The sequence below is a fragment of the Neophocaena asiaeorientalis genome, unplaced genomic scaffold, assembly GCF_003031525.2.
Source record: "Neophocaena asiaeorientalis asiaeorientalis breed wild unplaced genomic scaffold, Neophocaena_asiaeorientalis_V1.1 scaffold357, whole genome shotgun sequence".
Taxonomy (NCBI): Eukaryota; Metazoa; Chordata; class Mammalia; order Artiodactyla; family Phocoenidae; genus Neophocaena; species Neophocaena asiaeorientalis.
Window position 1 is genome coordinate 317,544 of NW_020173270.1, and position 18,645 is coordinate 336,188.

Genomic DNA, 18,645 nt, shown 5'->3' on the forward strand with positions numbered 1-18,645 from the left:
GAGTCATTTCACGTCGGGTGCTTAGAACAGAGCCCAACACACCCAGAGCCAGTCGGTGCCACATTAGTGTTTGGTGCGATTATTGACATTTTTGTAATTTTAGCATCATTGGTATTACAAAGGCTCAGCTGGGGAGGCTTGATGCCCCCATTAGACAGATAGGGAAACTGAGGCCCAGGGGGCAGTTAGGGCTTGAATGGAGTTACCCTGGGGGAGGGAGACAGAACCCTGACCCCAGCCCAGCCCTTGCCTTCAACTCCAGCCTTGGTTTCCCCACCTGAGAGACACGCCATATAATTCTAGTGGCCTCTTCTGGGGGAAGGGGTGGTCAGGCTGCTGAGCTGGGTGATGGGCAGGTCAGCCTGCGCAGGGCTCAGGCCTGGTGCTGGTTGCCTGGGCTACCTTCTCGGAAGTCTGGCCCTCAGCACCCATCTGTCTCCTGCCCTCTGCCTCACTGTGTACCCTCAGTACCCCCGAAGTCCCTCTGTTCCCACCGTCTGCCACACCGTTCCCCCGCCTGTGCTCTGAGGGTGCCCGTCTGTCCTCCATCCTCTGCCAGTCACATCTCCCGCCTGGTGCCCATACGTGTCCCTGACCCGGCTCTCAGTGCCCCAGTGGTGTGGCCACTGTCCCCCGGCTCTCTGTCCCTCTGACGTGGACGTGCCCCTGCCCCCGCAGGAACCTGCTGTACGTGTACCCGCACAGCCTCAACTTCAGCAGCCGCCAGGGCTCCGTGCGTAACCTCACCGTGCGAGTGCAGTACATGGCGGGCGAGGACCCCAGCCAGGCCCTGCCGGTCAGTGGCTGGGCCCAGGGGGAAGCGGGCGGGCTGTCCCCCGCCGGCCCCTCATGCCCCCGCTCCCCCAGGTCATCTTTGGCAAATCCAGCTGCAGTGAATTCACCCGCGAGGCCTTCACACCAGTGGTCTACCATAACAAGTATGTGGGGTCGGGGTGGGGGGACTGATGGGGGTAGGGTGGGGCAGGAAGGGGCGCCAGGGTCGGGGGAGGGGTGCCGTCTCCTGGAGTGCTTATGCGGGAACCCGAGGCAGAGAGCAGGGACAGCGGGGCCCAGCAGCACTGGGGAAACGTGGCAGACGGGGCAGGGCAGGCAAGGGGGAGCCCAGCCCCCAGCAGAACCCCCAGCCGGCCCTGCCAGGTCCCCTGAGTTCTACGAGGAATTTAAGCTGCGTCTTCCGGCCTGTGTGACCGAGAACCACTACCTGCTCTTCACCTTCTACCACGTCAGCTGCCAGCCCCGGCCAGGCACAGCCCTGGAGACTCCTGTGGGCTTCACTGTGAGCTCCCCTCCACCACTGCCAGCCCACACCCCCATGCCCGGCCCTCCTGCCCCCTGTCCGGCCCCGTACCTGACCCCCAGCCTCTCCCCAGTGGATCCCACTCCTGCAGCACGGCCGCCTGAGGACCGGCCCCTTCTGCCTCCCTGTGTCCGTGGATCAGCCCCCGCCCAGCTACTCCATGCTCACACCGGACGTACGTGTTCTGGACTCCCTGCCAACTAGCACCCTGTCCCCCATCAGTGCTCCCAAGGCCCCCCTTCGTGCCCTGCTTTCCTTCCCACCAACACCCCTGGGAGCCTTGTCCTCCATTAGGGCCTCCAGGGCCCCTGCCTGCCTCGTCACACCCACCCCCCTTATTAATCCCATGTGATCTGCTGTCCCCGTGCGTGTCCCTCCCTGTCCCCGACTAGCCCTGCCTCGTTACTGCCCCCTCCCCTGCCTCTGCACTCACTGTTCCATAGTGAGATTCCACTGCCTCTCCGCTGCAGCCCCCCACTTGCAGCCCTGCTTGCCTCCCTAATCACTGTCCCTAGAGCACCCCCTCCCCATGCGAATGTTCTGTCACCCTCCCACATAGCCTTTAATTTGCACCCCGGGGACCTGGAGTCCTCCCATCATGCTATTTCCTGTTCCTTCCCTCCAATAACAGTCACTCTGGGTTTCCATTCTCCCATGAGCATCCCAGGCTTCCGGCCTGCCCGGTGGACCCCCATAGCACTCCCCTTCATCTGCTCCCATCTCTGGGTTGGGCGGGGCCCAGGGGCAGGGTGCCAGGTGGCTCCCCGGGGCGGGGCTGTGCTCAGGCCACAGTGTCGCAATGGCTGAGGCTGGTGGCCTGAGCCGTGGGGAGGGCTGGCCGGTGCCCACTTGGTGTGTCCCTCCCGCAGGTGGCGCTGCCGGGCATGCGCTGGGTGGATGGCCACAAGGGTGTGTTCAGCGTGGAACTCACGGCTGTGTCGTCTGTGCACCCCCAGGTAGGGGGTGGGGCCAGAGCAGTTCCACTGACAGTTTCCACTGACCAGGGAGGCCTGGCTTCGGGCCATTGGACACGACTTTGGTCAGCGGGGCCAGGCTCACCAGGAGTCCGGCCCTGGGGTTGGGCAACAGTTTCCACTGACCAGGGAGGCCTGGCTTCGGGCCATTGGACACGACTTTGGTCAGCGGGGCCAGGCTCCAGGGAAGCTGCTGACTCAGGCGGGGGTGGCCGTGCCAGTGGCCGTCCTAGCTGGAGCTTTGGCCTTTGCATGGTCTTTCCTTCCCCCACCCGATTTGTCCCTTGTTATTTCTGTGATCACTCCCCATCTTTTCCTTTTCTTCTTGATCTACCATCTTGTCCCTTTTCTCATGTATTTTCCATTCACTGATCCCAAGCCTTGGTGTCCCAGCCTACTCAGCCTCGCACTCGATCCCCTGGGCCCTTTCTGGACTGGGGGCCCTGGCCTCGCCCTGCTCACCCCTGGTCTCCCACCAGGACCCCTACCTGGACAAATTCTTCACCCTGGTGCACGTCCTGGAGGAAGGGGCCTTTCCATTCCGGCTCAAGGATGCCGTGCTGAACGAAAGCACCGTGGAACAGGAGCTGCGGGCCAGCCTGGTGGCCCTGCGACTCGCCAGCCCTGAACCCCTTGTCGCCTTCTCCCACCACGTACTGGACAAGCTCGTACGCCTGGTCGTGCGGCCCCCGATCATCGGCGGCCAGATCGGTGCGTGGGCACAGCCTCATACCTTAGTTTCCCCATCTGGAGAATGGGCCTTGGGTCCCCTGGTCCTGGGTGACCTCCCATAGCCCATTTATCTCTCTGGTCTCAGTTTTCCAACCTGAAAAATGGCCCCTCAGTCCCCTAGTCCCCTGACTTTTTGATGGCCACGTGAGCCCCTTGGACCCTGAAGTCTCTTCCCTGGGGAAGTAGGAAGCCCTGGGACCTGGAACTTGACCTCTTTTCTGCCCGGCAGTAAACCTGGGTCGTGTAGCCTTTGAAGCAATGGCTCATGTAGTCAGCCTCGTCCACCGGAGCCTGGAGGCTGCCCAGGATGCCCGTGGTCACTGCCCACTGCTGGCTGCCTATGTCTACTATGCCTTCCGACTGCCTGGCACAGAGCCCAGCCTCCCAGGCGGTGAGTGTTGGTGGGAGACCCTGGGGCACGGGAAATACCTGGGAGCAGAGCATCCCAAGCAAAGGGAAGGGCACGTGCAAAGGTCCTGAGGCTGCACAGGCTTTGGTTGATTTGGGCAATTTACAGGAGAGAGAGAGAGAGAGAGAGAAACTTTTTGCCCCAGCCCCAGGGGTGTGGTCTTTGTAAACTTGAGTGGCATGTGATTCAGCCAGTCAGCAAGCAGGGACTCAAGCAGAGCTGTCTGGGTTTGAATCTCAGTTCTGCCTACAAGCTCTGTGACTCTGGGCCAGTGACTTGACCTCTCTGGGCCTGTTTTCCCATCTATAAAACGATGATAATAATAGTGCCTCTCACAGGGGTGCTAGTAGTAGTCAGTGGCATAGTAATCCACGCAAAATGCTTGGCACACAGAGCGCTCAATAAAGTTGGGTTTTTTTTCATTTGCTAAATAATTAACGATCAGCACTAAGACTTATAACGTGCCAGGCACCGTTCTCAGTGTTTTTGATTCTCCCCAAAATTGCTGTGAGGCAGAGCCATTACCACACCCATTTTACAGGTGAAGAACCTAGAGGTTCAGAGAAAGAAAGTGACTTTGCCAAAGGCAGCTGACTGGTAAGGGGCAGGGGCTCATGAGGGCAGGTGGGCAGGGGGCTGAGCATATTCCTTCTATCATCAGGGGCCCCTCCAGTGACGCTGCAGCCTGCCACGCTGGCCCATGGCCCTGGCCGCCCCGCAAGCCTCTACCTGGCCCGCTCTAAGAGTATCAGCAGCAGCAACCCTGACCTGGCCGTGGCCCCTGGCTCCGTGGATGACGAGGTCTCCCGCATCCTGGCCAGCAAGGTAGGGCAAGGGGCCCCTGCTCTCTCCAGCCTCAGTGGTCATGGCTGCCAGGTGGGCAGGTGAAAGATCTCAGTATTGACAGAGGATAGGAAAGACAGCCAACAGCATGGATGAAGACTTGACCCTGGGTTATTCCCTGGTGGTCCAGTGGTTAGGACTCCAAGCTCTCACTGCCAAGGGTGTGGGTTCAGTCCCTGGTCAGGGAACTAAGATCCTGCCAGCCACACAGACTGGCCAAAAAAAAATAGACTTGACCCTGGACATTAGGGTTGGGCCCTGGCTGTCACAGGTTGGGAGCTGTGACTAGGACTCTTAGGCTGACCCAAGGACAGGTGACTGGATCTTGAAAAAAGAGCACCATGTACATAGCGCAGTGGTGCATTTCCACGTGTACCCTATGCATGTACGTACACGGGGCACGTATATGCACGCACCCCACGCACATGGGAACGCGGGTGCGTGTACTCATGCGTTCCATGCACAGACGTATGCGGGAGGCATATACATGTGCACCCCATGCACATTTGCACACACACACATGTTCCAGGGTTGCGTGTGGGTGTCCACGTGGGCACACGTGTGGCCCAGGACAGTGAGCACGCTTGGTGTTTCACGTTGGTTTCCCTGCCCTCTGCCCATAGATGCTACCACTTATCCGTGTATCTCCAGGGTATCGACCGCTCACACTCCTGGGTGAATTCTGCTTATGCTCCAGGAGGCAGCAAGGCGGTGCTGCGACGGGCACCCCCTTATTGTGGGGCCGACCCCAGACAGGTGCCCTCCCTGCCTGCCCCTGCACGTGTGTCACCCCACCTCAGCATGAGCTCCTCCCACCTTCCTGGCTGGGGCTGACTAACCTAGGGGGGCTGCCTGGAGGAGGCAGCGGAATAGGCAACACAGGGTCATCTTAACCAGCCTTTTGCTGCCACACAGACCACAGCCTCAGGCAGAGACAGAAGGGGCAGGGTGGTATGCAAATAGCATGCAAATGATGTGCACATTTAGCCACTCTAACCTCACTGTCCCGCATGGCCTGTTTCTCTCCCTTTAATCCACTCTGTTCGGGAGACTCTCAACTGTCCCCTTGACACAGCAGCCTGAATGATGCCCAGGGGATGGAACTGAACCTCTGGGCTCCCCAACCCCGTTTCAGGCAGAGCGACCCCTGTGGGCAGCTTCCTTTGCTTTGCCCCTTCCTGGGACCTGGTGTGGGGAGGGGCTTTGCCATCAGACCCTGGATCGGGATCAAGTCCTGGTTCTGCTGTGGGCTCCTCCTGCGCCCCAGGTTCTGAATTTTCAGAAGTGAAGACTTGCTATTCAGTGCAGCGGTCCGAGCCTGGGAGGGAGTTAGGGCATCACAGGCAAGATTTTGTTGGGGAGATAGATCCTCAACCCAGCTTCATCCCTGAGTTACTGGCTAGTCAGGGAGATAGACACCCATCAAACAAACACATGAATATGTAAGTGCAGGGGGTGAAAATACCTGAAAGGAAATGAATTGAAACAGGCCACCAGCCTCCCTCTGGGTGGTCTGGGGAGCCTCTCCCGGGAGGTGACATTTTTGCTGGTACCTGAAGGGTAAGATAGAGCCAGCCAGTGAAGGGTGGGTGTTCCAGATGGAGGGAAAGGCATATGCAGAGGTTGGAACCAAGCTCAGAGGCCCCTGGGCACCAAGGACTGGATTCCCTGCATACCTGGCCCCAGGCCATGTTCCAGCTCTGTACCTGTCACCTAGGCAACCTGCACCGCATGGCAGCCAGGGAACTGTTCACAGCACGAGCAGGGGCACTTTTGGACAGTCTTCTAAGATTTGCTGGGAGTCTGGGTTCATGGGCCTTTCCAGTCCCCCCATGTTTTTAACAGGTCTCCCCACCAGTGCCCTCAGTTCTCTGGGGTGTCAGCTGGGCCTGGAAGAGCACGTAAGAGGTGACAAGGTGGCAGGAGGGCAGGCATTCCAGGCAGGAGGCGGCAGTGAGGCTGGCCTTTGCAGTAGATGGCCCATCTGATGCGGGCTGAGGAGCCCAGGGCGTGTGGCTGGGACTATGGGAGCTGGGGGGGCCCCCACGGCCAAGGCAAGGACCTGGGCAGTTTCCAGGGCCGGTCCAGCTCTGTCACTGGGTCTCCTCTCCCTGTCAGCGGCCTCACCTGACCAGCAAAGGAGGTGGGGAGAGTGGAGCTTGAGCACCTCATGCCCATTTCACAGATGGGGACACTGAGGCCTGGAAAGGCCCCAAGCAAGGCTGGAGCGGGGCCAGGCCTGGAAACTGGGGCTCTCTTGGCTGCTCCCACTGCCTCTCATCACCATCTCACCTCCTCTGTCCTTATCTTTCTTTTTCTTGTTTCTCCTCCTCCATCCTCCCTTTAATCCCTTTTGTCTATACTCTACACCCCTGTCTACACTCTTCCTCCTCCACCCTGGTGCCCTCCGCCTCCTCTGTCCATCCCTGGACTCACGGACTCACACACACTCTCCGCCCTTGTCCCCACTTGACTCACCTCCTCTGACCACGTTCTCTTCTCCGTCTACACTGATTTTACCCTCCCCACCTCCACTCCTCCCATGTCTTTTATCTTTGTCTGCTGGGTCCTGCTCCATCTGATGGGTTCCTGTCCACATTCTTGCCTGTTCCGTTCACCCTGCTTGTCCCCTCCTTACCTGTGTCTTGCTTCTTCTTGTCTCTTCCATCACATTCTTACTCTCTCCATCCGCTCCCACACACTTCTATCTTTATTAACACGGCTCTCCCCATCCACGTCCCCGCTGTCTGTCCACACGACCATGTCTTTCCTCCATCCACACCGACTGTCCCTCTCCTCTATCCATACCGCCTGCACCCACTCTGACCCCCCTCGCCATCCCATCCCCTCGTCATCCCATCATAGGCCATCGACCGCAGCTCTAGCCGAACCTCTTCCTACCTCGAGGGCTCCTCCTCGACCCCACCAGCCACCCAGCCGAGACCCACTGTGCAGAAGGTAGTGGGAGGCAGGGGGTGGGTGACTCCATTTTGGGGTCCAGAGCTCCCTTGCCCTCGAGCCCAGCAGGGTCTGGAGAGCCCGGGGAAAGGGCACATTGACTCCTTCTGGCCCCTTTCCTCCTGCATGGCCTCTTGCTGCTCTAATCCCAAGCCCTCCAGCTGCATCCTCCCCTGTCACGCCCTCCAGACGGGGGTACGGGGTGGGCTCCTCTGCTCTCTGTGATCCCTGCCCCTGCCCCCAGCTGCTTCACGAGGAGCTGGCCCTGCAGTGGGTGGTCAGCGGCAGTGCCGTGCGCGAGGCTGTCCTGCAGCATGCCTGGTTCTTCTTCCAGCTCATGGTGAGACGCCCTCCTCCCCGCCCAAGAACAAGGGGCCCCCAGGGGAGACTCTCCTTGGGGAGAGAAGCCCCCTGAGATTGTACCTAAGCCCCCTGAGAAGTAGCCCCAAGAGACCCACACGTAGAGAGAGATAAGAGATAACCTAAGGGAATCTCTCCCTGGAGAGGCCCCCTGAAAGTTACCTGAAACGCCTTCCACAGTGAGAAGGATCCCCACTACCCACCTTCCCTATAAGACCATTGAGAGACCCCCAACTAGCAAGGAGGCCTCCCCTGCAAGAGAGAGAAGGAAACTGTTGGGATCAGACTTGAGACATCCCCCAAACTCTTCAAGAGGTGCCTTGAACTATTCCTCCTGACTACAGCCGTCCCCCCTCAATCTGGTGGGCCTTCAAGCCCCACCCTCCTACCTACAGTCAGACGTTGACCCCTGGAGACCTGCTCTAGCCCCACCCATACTCTCTCAGCCTCCCACCCCTCTGCCTAGCACCCACTCAAGGCCCCGCCCATGTCCTTCTCAAGCCCCACCCACAACCTGCAAAGTCCCACCCACAGTTCTTGGGCCCTCCCCACAGCTATCAGGCCCTGCTCTCACCCCATAACTACAGGGCTTAAGCCACATCCAGGATCCCTCATGCCCACCTTTAGCCCACTTCAAGCCACCACTCACAGCCCACCAATCTGCTCCCTTCTGGCAGGCGGCCTCCACCCACAGCCCCTCAAGACCCAGCCCCCACCCTCTTGCCCCACCCCCAGGTGAAAAGCATGGCGCTGCACCTGCTTCTGGGCCAGAAGCTGGACACACCCCGCAAGCTTCGCTTCCCTGGGCGCTTCCTGGATGACATTGCTGCCCTGGTGGGCTCTGTGGGCCTGGAGGTCATCACCCGTGTCCACAAGGTAAGGGGGAGGGGCCTCCATGGAGGGAGAGTGGGGCAGGGGTGCTTAGGGAGGACATAGAGCCAGCCACATGAGGCATCAGTCCTGTCCAGTGCCTCCTGGCTACAAGACCACGAATCCCATTTGCTGAATCAGTCTGTTCACGCAACATCTACTTCTTAAGCACAGCCCTGCGCTGGTAACTAGAGACACAGCAGTGAACAAAACAGACCCAGTTCCTTACCCTCACGGAGCTGACTTTTAGGGGAAGACTTGAAGGACATGAGGGAACAATCTATGTGATATCTGGGGGAAGAGCATTCCAGTCAGGGGGGGAACAGCAAGTGCAAAGGCCCTGAGGCAGGACCGTGCCACTGTCAGAGGAGCAGTGAGGAGGTGAGTGGCTGGGGTGAAGTGAACAAAGTGGAGAGTGGGAGTTGGTGAAGGCAGAGAGGTGACAGGGCAGATGCATTAGCCCTTAGCACAGTATCAGTATACAGTAAGTACTCAGTAAATGGATGTTGATGTTCCAAGACCTTGATGGTTATCCAGGCCCTGGACCATTAATTCCAGTGCTCACAGAAGCTGGGCAGACAGTGATAATAGTAATAAAATTATGCATTTATTGAGCACTTACTGTGTACTTAAATACTTTATTTTTAAAATTTATTTGTTTTTATTTGTTTATTTTTGGCTGCACTGGGTCTCCATTGCTGTGCGCGGGCTTTCTCTAGCTGTGGCGAGCGGGGGCTACTCTTTATTGCGTTGTGCGGGCTTCTCATTGCGGTGTCTTCTCTTGTTGCGGAGCACGGGCTCTAGGCACGCAGGCTTCAGTAGTTGGGGCACACGGGCTTAGTTGCTCCGCGGCATGTAGGATCTTCCCGGACCGGGCCTCAAACCCAGGTCCCCTGCATCGGCAGGTGGATTCTTAACACTGTGCCACCAGGGAAGCCCCTACCTAAATACTTCAGATGGATCACATTAAACTCTCACAACAACTCCATGAAGTTAGGAGTGTTGTTTCCTCCATTATACTGTTGGAGAAACGGAGGCAAAGAATGACTGAGTAACAACTTGATACCATATAAGTGGGAATGGGCAGAATGGGGATTTGAACCCCCACCACCAGCTTCAGTTGGGGGAGTGGGGCTTATGGTGGACCAGAGGGCATGTGGCCAGAATGTCTGATTTTTAAAGAGAAGGGGGACTTCGGATTTGATGGGAATTTTCCAGATTTTTAAAATGCTGGTTGGCCCAAGCTGGCCCTTGTGCAATCCCCCACGACCTCTGGGCTGGTCTCAAAGGTTTTAACCTTGTTTCACTAGAGCCTCCCCAAGGGCTGAGTTCCCGGAGGCTGATCCAGATTATGAGGAAACCCTCCTCAAAAGGGCTGCAGGAAGGGGCTTCCCTGGTGCCGTAGTGGTTGAGAATCTGCCTGCAGGGGACACGGGTTCGAGCCCTGGTCTGGGAGGATCCCACATGCCACGGAGCAACTAGGCCCGTGAGCCACAACTACTGAGCCTGCGCGTCTGGAGCCTGTGCTCTGCAACAAGAGAGGCCGCGATAGTGAGAGGCCCGCGCACCTAAATAAATAAGTTAATTAATAAACTCCTAACCCCAACATCTTCTTTAAAAAAAAAAAAAGGGCTGCAGGGAAGAACAATGCCCTTGAGAAGCACCTTCATCACAGCGCTGGGGGGATATCAGTGACGGGCCACAGCGGTTTCATTCCTTCACTTGACATTTATGGAGCACCAACTGTATCAGGCTCCACGCACAAGTCTCTGCCCCACTTGAGGACTCAGAGCTCAGGTGGATTTTGTATTTTGTTTCTTTGGGTTACAGGGAACTGCGGGCCACCGAGGCTAACTTGTGAGGCCAAGAGTAGCTCCCGAAAGCAGGAGGGCAGCTGGGCCTTGAGGCCATGGGAGCCTCCTTCCTTGTCGTTCCTCACACTTGCCAGGCGCTTCCTGCTCCAGGGCCTTTGCACTTACTGCTCCCTCTCTTCAGAACGCCTTTCTCCCCTGGGCTCTTGCTCACCCTTCAGGCTTCTCTTGAAATAGCACCCTGTTAGTTGTCTTTGAAACACATAGAGCTATCTGGAATACTCTTATCCCCCATCCCCCCCACCCCCCATGAGACTGAGAGCTGGACAATCAGCAGGGACCATGTCTGTTTTTTTCACAAGACTTGGTACATAATAGATGCTTGTTAAATGATTTCTTAGGGTTTATCAGTTAGGGCAAAGGTTAATTTGCTTGAACATCATCACAAATGGTTTAAATGTGACCAAAGTTTATTTCTGAGCATAGGTGGGCTACGGGGGGCTCCACGGTGTGGGCCTGGCTGTCTCAGTTCATCATGGTACCTGCCACATCAGGCGTTACAGGCTCTGGAAACCGGAGGACCTGCCCCTTCTGTTTAAGTGGCTACATCATTCCTCTCAAATCCCATTGGCCAGAATGTGGTCACGTGATTGTTCTCAGCTGCATGGGAGGCTGGGAAATGTAGTCCCTACCCAGCTCTGAACTCTGAAAAAGCGTCCCAATACCTGTGAGAGGATATGGTAGGGGGTCAGCAGCCAGTCTCTGCCATCTGTGTTGTGTTACTCAAATCTGGTGAGAGAATAAAAAAGAGTGTCCTCAACAGAGCCGGGTGGAGGGTAGACACTAACTGTGGGGAAGGGAAGGGCTAGTCAGAGGGAGGAGGACAACCAGGAAGCCTGGGAGTCCGGAGCCTAGAGACAAGGGCGTGTCGAGGAGACCCAAGGGTTTCGGGCAGTGACACGGCTCTTAGGGGTCACTGGTGGCCTTGACGAGAGCCAGGCCAAGGGCAGGGATGGAGGCTTGATGGGGTGGGTGGGCATGGGCTGACAGGCCCTGTTCCCCCAGGACGTGGAGCTGGCCGAGCACCTCAACGCCAGCCTGGCCTTCTTCCTCAGTGATCTGCTGTCCCTGGTGGACCGCGGCTTTGTCTTCAGCCTGGTCCGGGCTCACTACAAGCAGGTAGGGGTGGGCGTGGTGGGAATGGCACACCTGCAGAGACGTGGTGGGAACAACACACCTGCGGGGATGTGGTGGGGACGGCATACCTGTGGGGGACTTGGAGGGGACAGCACACCTGCGGGGATATGGCAGGGGGTGGTGTGGATTGGTGGGCAGAGCAGTATAGTGTCACCCGCTGAACCCTCCCCCGCAGGTGGCCACACGGCTGCAGTCGGCTCCCAACCCGGCGGTGCTGCTGACCCTGCGCATGGACTTCACCCGCATCCTATGCGGCCATGAGCACTACGTGACCCTCAACCTCCCTTGCTGCCCCCTGTCGCCCCCGGCCTCACCCTCGCCCTCCGTATCTTCCACCACCTCGCAGGTGGGCTGGCCTCACATCTGCTTCCTCTTCTTTACCTATGACCTCTTACCTTTCAGCCCTTCTTGTGTGGTTCCCTCATCTCTGTCCATTTTGCAATAGGCCACTGCCCAGGGGACTGACCCCTTACCTCTGACCCTTCACCTCTGACCCTGCATTCTCAGCAGTTTCCTGGGAGGACCAGCTTCTGATTTCTCACCCCTAAATCCTAACTCCCAGACTGGCGTTCCATCTGCCATTTCTCAAATCTCTGACTTTGGACCCTGTGCCCTGTCATCTCACAGATGAGTTAACCCTAACCTCTCACCTCTGACCCTTGGCCCCTGGTCCCTTGCTTTGTCCCCCTCTCCAGAGCTCCACGTTTTCCAGCCAGGCCCCAGACCCCAAGGTGATCAGCATGTTCGAGCTGAGTGGCTCGTTCCGGCAGCAGCACTTCCTGGCTGGGCTCCTGCTGACGGAACTGGCCCTGGCCCTGGAACCTGAGGCCGAGGGGTAAGCACAGGCCCTGCCTGGCCGTGGGGCGGGAGGAAGGTCCAGGAGCCACACCCACTCTGTCCTGAGCTCCTCACTACCCCACAGGGCGTCCCTGCTGCACAAGAAGGCCATCAGTGCTGTCCACAGCCTGCTCTGTGGCCATGATGCTGACCCCCGCTACGCCGAGGCCACTGTGAAGGCCCGGGTGGCCGAGCTATACCTGCCACTGCTGTCACTGGCGCGGGACACACTGCCACGGCTGCATGACTTTGCTGGTCAGCAGGGCAAGGAGGGGTGGGGTCCCACAATCTGGGGGCCTGATTGATCCCACAAGGCTCAGATCGGGAAAGGTGGGCGAGCATGTTAGGAGTAAAAACATGGGTGTTAGGATCAGAGGAGTGGGTTCAAGTCCTGCTGTGGGGCCCCAAGAAAGCCATTAACCTCTCTGAGCCTCAGATTTATCACCTGTAAAATGGAGACAGTGGTAGCACCAACTACTTCCTAGGATTATGTGAAAATCTGAGGACGTGTAGTACTGGGATATTGTCAGCGTGCGATAAATGGGAGATGAATTATCTTCTAGAAAGAGGTGTGAGGAGGGAAAGGTGGGGAACATCAGTTGGAGCCCTGTGTTCATTCATTTATATGCACTTTGATTGGCACCACTGATGGACAAGTGTGTTCAGTGGTTGGAAACACAGACCTGGGATTGGTGGGTTGGTCCCCTTCGTCATTCGGGGGAAACTCTCAGTTGTTATCTCTTGAATTTTTTTTTCTGCCTCGTTTTCTCTCTCCTCTCCTCCTGAGACTCCAACTACACGTATGTTAGACCTTTATGATCATGTTACAAGTGTCTGCTGTGCTCTGTTCTGGTTTTCATTCTGTTTGCTCCCTGTGCTTGAGTTGGGAAACTTTCTATTCACATGTGTTTGAGCTCACTACTTCTGTCTTCTGCTGTGTCTGGTCTTCTATTAATCCCCTCCATTGAGTTCTGAATTTCAAATTTTATATTTTCCAGTTGTAAATTTTGATTTTATTGTTGTTGCAGATTCTAGTTCTCTGCTGAAATTCTCCATTTTTTTAACCCATGTTTGTGCATCTTTTTTATTTTAAAGTTTTGCTCACTTCAACATTTGATCATTTCTGTGCCTGCTTCTATTGTCTTCTCTCCCTTATCAGTCACCTTTTCCTGCCTCTTCACATCTTCTGATTTTGTATTGTATTTTGGACATTGCATGTAAAAGGAACATCAGGACTGAAGCAATGTCATCTTTTCCCAGTGAGCATTCCCCTTTCTCTCTCTTAGGCAGCTAGGATAAGGGGCTGATCACCTCATTCCAGTCAGGAATTCAGCTAGGTTAAACTGGGCTGGAGCTTTAGTAAAACTCAGTTGACTTTGACCTTTTATTTCAAGACTCTCTGGAGTGAAACCTGTTCTGTATTTCTTGGCAGCAACTCTCTCTCTCTGATGAGACTGTTTTTTTGGGAGGGGGGAGTGGAGAGAGTACTCTTTTAAAATCAGAGATTTTTTTTTTTCTTTTTTTTTTTGGCTGTGTTGTGTCTTCGTTGCTGTGCACGGGCTTTCTGTAGTTGCGGTGAGCGGGGGCCACTCTTCGTTGCGGTGCACGGGCTTCTTATTGCAGTGGCTTCTCTTGTTGCGGAGCACAGGCTTTAGGCGTGTAGGCTTCAGTAGTTATGGCATGTGGGCTCTAGAGCACAGGCTCAGTAGTTGTGGCGTACGGGCTTAGTGGCTCCGCGGCATGTTGGAATCTTCCTGGACCAGGGACTGAACCTGTGTCCCCTGCATTGGCAGGTGGATTCTTAACTACTGTGCCACCGGGGAAGTCCAAGATCAGAGATTTTGGAACCAGACTGTTTAGATTAAAATCCTAGCTCTACCATTTACCTACTGTGTGACCCCAGGAAAGTAACTTAACCTCTCTGTGCCTCAGTTTCTTCTTCCACAGAGTAAGGGTGATAAAAGGACTTATGTCATAGGGTTGTTTTGAAGAGTAAGAGTTAATATTGTTAAAGGGCTTAGAACAGTACCTGACACAGGAAATGCTATGTAAGCGCCAGTTGGTGCTGTAATAATAGCAGCAGCATTTATTACTGTGGTCGTCACCATTGCCATCATCATCATCATCGTCATCTCTACAACGACTGCTCCGGTGCACCAGGCCACGTTCTAAGAGTGGCCAGAGCAGATATAGTCCAGGCCTTTGTGGATCTTAGAAACAGTTGCATGATGCATGTATCTAATTACAAGTACAATAAGTGAGCTCTGGGAGTCAATAACTAGAGACTCCACCCTGGTCTGGGGGGTGGAATCAGGGAAGGCTTCCCTGAGGAGGTGACCTGTGAGCTGAAATTTGAGACAGAGACAGCACTTAACCACGGTCTCATTCTTTTCTCGCCCCAGAGGGTCCAGGTCAGCGGTCAAGACTGGCCTCTATGCTCGACTCAGACACAGAAGGGGAAGGGGACATGGGAGGCACCATCAACCCCTCAGTGGCCATGGCCATCGCTGGTGGCCCCCTGGCCCCTGGCTCCCGGGCCAGCATCTCCCAGGGCCCAGCGACAGTGAGTACCAGCCTTGTCCCCAGAGACCCCATCCAACATTTGATTGTTTTTGTGCCTGCGTCTAATGTCTTTTCTCCCTTATCAATCACATCTTCCTGCCTCTTCACATGTCTTGTGATTTTTTTTAATTGTATTTTGGACATTGTGTGTCCAATAACCTGGTAATGAAATTTATGCAATGAAGTATCAATTGGCCAGTTCTCATCTTAATATGGAGAAAAATGAAAGTCCCCTCTCTCCCTTCTGAGTGCCCTGTCCCCTCTCTGTCCCCAGGCTGCTCGCTCAGGCTGTGCCCTCTCTGCCGAGTCTAGCCGGACCTTGCTGGTGTGTGTGCTGTGGGTCTTGAAGAATGCTGAGCCAGCCCTGCTGCAGCGCTGGGCTGCGGACCTGGCCCTCCCTCAGCTGGGTCGTCTCTTGGACTTGCTGTACCTCTGTCTGGCTGCCTTTGAATACAAGGTTCGAGGGGTGGGCAGGGGACTGGGGTATAGGAGGCAGAAGAAGCAGGACCAGGTTAACCCACAGAAAAGAGCAGAGTCAACCTCGAACTTATTCTCTGTTCTTGCAGGGGAAAAAGGCCTTTGAACGTATCAACAGTCTCACGTTCAAGAAATCACTGGACATGAAGGCCCGGCTGGAGGAAGCTATCTTGGGCACCATCGGAGCCCGACAGGAGATGGTGCGACGGAGCCGTGGTGAGAGGGAGATGTACCCCATGCACGTCCCTTACCCGGTGCCTCCCAGCCTTTGTACCAGGGGCCCCAAGGCGGGGACCATCTCTGCCTCTGTTTGGCTTACTTCTCCCAGAAAGAAGTCGACGCATTATCCCCGTACACGTGGGTGTCTATGTTCCCTGTTCACGTCTAACTGCATCCGCTCCGCAAGCATCCACATCACCCAGTGTCCTCACAGGGATCCCATGTGTGTGGGATCCATTCTCATGGTCACGTGTGTCTTTCTGTTTTTGCACATCTGTGAACATGGACCTGTGTGTCTCAGAGAGGAGCCCATTTGGGAACCAGGAGAATGTACGCTGGCGGAAGAGCGTCACACACTGGAGACAAACCTCGGACCGTGTGGACAAGTGGGTGTGGGCAGGAAGTAGTTTGCTGGGGTTAGACCAATGTCCAGAGAACTGGTGCCCCCCCCCCCCCGCCCAGGGCAGCCGAGGGAGGGGAAAGACCTCAGCCGTGGGGTGAAGTCTGGCCCTGAGAGGCCCCCTCAATCCCTCCTGTCCCCTCCAGGACCAAGGATGAAATGGAACACGAGGCCTTGGTGGACGGGAACCTGGCAACCGAGGCAAGCCTGGTGGTTCTGGATACACTGGAGATCATCGTGCAGGTAGGGCTTGATCCAGCACCTCCCTCACCTCTGTCCCCACCACAGGGCCTTGTGATCTCTGACTCCAGAATCCCTCTCCTTCCCTGACTCCATAACCACCCCAGTCTCTAACAGCTGGATTTCTGGCCCCCCAGACGGTGATGCTGTCAGAGGCCCGGGAGAGTATCTTGGGCGCGGTACTGAAGGTTGTGTTGTACAGTCTGGGCAGTGCCCAGAGTGCCCTCTTCTTGCAGCACGGCCTGGCCACACAGCGGGCCCTGGTATCCAAGGTGAGTACCTCTGACAGCCACGCTTCTTAAGAGTAACAATTGGGCTTCCCTGGTGGCGCAGTGGTTGAGAGTCTGCCTGCCGATGCAGGGGACACGGGTTCATGCCCCAGTCCAAGAAGATCCCACATGCCGCGGAGCGGCTGGGCCCGTGAGCCATGGCCGCTGAGCCTGCGCGTCCGGAGCCTGTGCTCCGCAACGGGAGAGACCACAACAGTGAGAGGCCCACGTACCGCAAAAAAAAAAAAAGGAAAAAAAGAGTAACAGTCACAACCCATTCATTGAGCAACTGTTGTGTGCTCAGCAGCTCCATGAGGCAGGCAGACACTCCTTAGCTACAGTTTGCAGAGGAGGGAACTGAGGATCAGAGTGGCAGAGTTACTCACCCGGAGTCACACAGTAAGGGCTTAAACCCAGCTCTGACACCAAAACCTGCTGGGCTTGGCCAGAGAAGGCAGAACACAGACCGACGCTTCTGCCCATGTCCCCATCGGCGACCTTCTGAGCCAGAACGGGGAGGGGCTCACTGGTGTCTGTCCCGCCCTGGGGGCCAGTTCCCAGAGCTGCTGTTTGAGGAGGACACAGAGCTGTGTGCTGACCTCTGCTTGAGGCTCCTGCGGCACTGCGGCAGCCGCATCAGCGCCATCCGTACGCACGCCAGCGCCTCCCTCTACCTCCTCATGCGCCAGAATTTCGAGATTGGCAACGTAAGTGGGGGTGTGGCGATGGGAGTGATCTACGGCTCTGGGGAGGGCGGCCGACTAGGGGTCTTGACGTGGTAGACGCACGGCAGGAGGGGAGAGGGGTGAAGTCAGTGGGTCGAGCAGGCTCTGGTGTGAGGGTCCGAGGTCCGCAGTCAGGCATGCTCTTCCTCCCCGGCCCACCCAGAACTTTGCCCGCGTGAAGATGCAAGTGACCATGTCGCTTTCGTCCCTGGTGGGGACGACGCAGAACTTCAGCGAAGAGCACCTGCGACGTTCACTCAAGACCATCCTCACCTATGCCGAGGAGGATGTGGGGCTGCGGGACAGCACCTTTGCTGAGCAGGTGACCCCGCCGGACCCCCGCCCCACCTTCCGCAGCCAGGGTCTTTGCCCTGCCATGCTTGACCCCTGACCCCACCACCTCGGCTCCGTCACTCTTGGCCATTCCCCCGCTCCAGGTCCAGGACCTGATGTTCAACTTGCACATGATCCTGACTGACACGGTGAAGATGAAGGAGCATCAGGAAGACCCGGAAATGCTCATTGACCTCATGTACAGGTGAGGAGGGCCGGTTGGAACCTTCAGCCATTCACAGACAGGTGAGGGGAGAGGAGGTGGTGAGAGGGACAGGTGGGGAGGGAGCAGGTGAGCGTACAGGTAATAAGAGAGACAAGTAAGGATGGACAAGTGAAGAGGGACCAGGAGAGGAGACACGTGAAGATGACCAAGTGAGAGGGCAGACAGGTGAGGGGCCAGGTGAGCAGACAGGTGAGGGCAGGTAAATGAGCAAGTAAAAATGGTGCCAGATGAACAAACAGATGAGGATGACAGAGGAGCACAAGAATAGGTGAGGGGGACAGGTGGGAGAGACAGGTGAGGTGCTAACCCATGAAGGGGTGACAGATTAGGGGAACAAGTGATTTGGAGGAGAGTGAAGGGTATTTAGTAAGAAACTGGGGAGTGGGAGATGGGGGCCCGGGTGATGGAGACAGGGAAGGCAGGGGGCATACAGAAGGGATGGGCCTGGGCAGACCCAGAGTGACACTTGTGGGGGTAATGAAGAGATGGACAGGTAAGGAGTGGGATAAGTTAGGAGACAGGTGAATGGGGTAAAGGTGAGGAGATTGGCTGGGGCAGATGGGTGGGGTCACAGGTGAAGGGGATGGACAAGTGAGGGGTGAGCAGGGGGGCAAGGTGAGTCTCCATCCTCCTCACATCCCCCCTCACCTGGGTTCTAGGATTGCCCGGGGCTACCAGGGCTCCCCGGACCTGCGGCTGACATGGCTGCAGAACATGGCGGGGAAGCACGCGGAGCTGGGCAACCACGCGGAGGCTGCGCAGTGCATGGTTCACGCGGCCGCCCTGGTGGCCGAGTACCTCGCTCTGCTGGAGGACAGCCGCCACCTGCCTGTGGGCTGTGTTTCCTTCCAGGTGAGCGGCAGGGATGGGGTGATGGGGGGTGGG

The 18,645-nt window shown here is 56.7% G+C and overlaps 1 protein-coding gene across 2 annotated transcripts in view; it reads left to right on the plus strand.

Moving 5' to 3' along the window:
• Positions 1-18,645, plus strand: part of DOCK6 (dedicator of cytokinesis 6) — a 34,563-nt gene that overhangs the window by 10,202 nt on the left and 5,716 nt on the right. For both annotated transcript variants that reach the window (XR_003003374.1, XM_024745798.1), the window contains exons 13-38: positions 679-796; positions 868-938; positions 1,159-1,297; positions 1,392-1,493; positions 2,188-2,274; positions 2,772-3,003; positions 3,254-3,415; positions 4,095-4,258; positions 4,928-5,032; positions 7,142-7,234; positions 7,479-7,574; positions 8,330-8,470; positions 11,341-11,454; positions 11,648-11,818; positions 12,168-12,307; positions 12,395-12,564; positions 14,712-14,872; positions 15,146-15,328; positions 15,438-15,564; positions 15,869-15,953; positions 16,114-16,210; positions 16,345-16,479; positions 17,031-17,183; positions 17,365-17,523; positions 17,639-17,739; positions 18,420-18,612. Coding sequence is in view for 1 of the 2 variants with exons in the window: in XM_024745798.1 (XP_024601566.1) it covers positions 679-796; positions 868-938; positions 1,159-1,297; positions 1,392-1,493; positions 2,188-2,274; positions 2,772-3,003; positions 3,254-3,415; positions 4,095-4,258; positions 4,928-5,032; positions 7,142-7,234; positions 7,479-7,574; positions 8,330-8,470; positions 11,341-11,454; positions 11,648-11,818; positions 12,168-12,307; positions 12,395-12,564; positions 14,712-14,872; positions 15,146-15,328; positions 15,438-15,564; positions 15,869-15,953; positions 16,114-16,210; positions 16,345-16,479; positions 17,031-17,183; positions 17,365-17,523; positions 17,639-17,739; positions 18,420-18,612 (3,499 nt within the window). In the remaining variant the exon portion in view is untranslated. The remainder of the gene's footprint in view (positions 1-678; positions 797-867; positions 939-1,158; positions 1,298-1,391; positions 1,494-2,187; positions 2,275-2,771; positions 3,004-3,253; positions 3,416-4,094; positions 4,259-4,927; positions 5,033-7,141; positions 7,235-7,478; positions 7,575-8,329; positions 8,471-11,340; positions 11,455-11,647; positions 11,819-12,167; positions 12,308-12,394; positions 12,565-14,711; positions 14,873-15,145; positions 15,329-15,437; positions 15,565-15,868; positions 15,954-16,113; positions 16,211-16,344; positions 16,480-17,030; positions 17,184-17,364; positions 17,524-17,638; positions 17,740-18,419; positions 18,613-18,645) is intronic.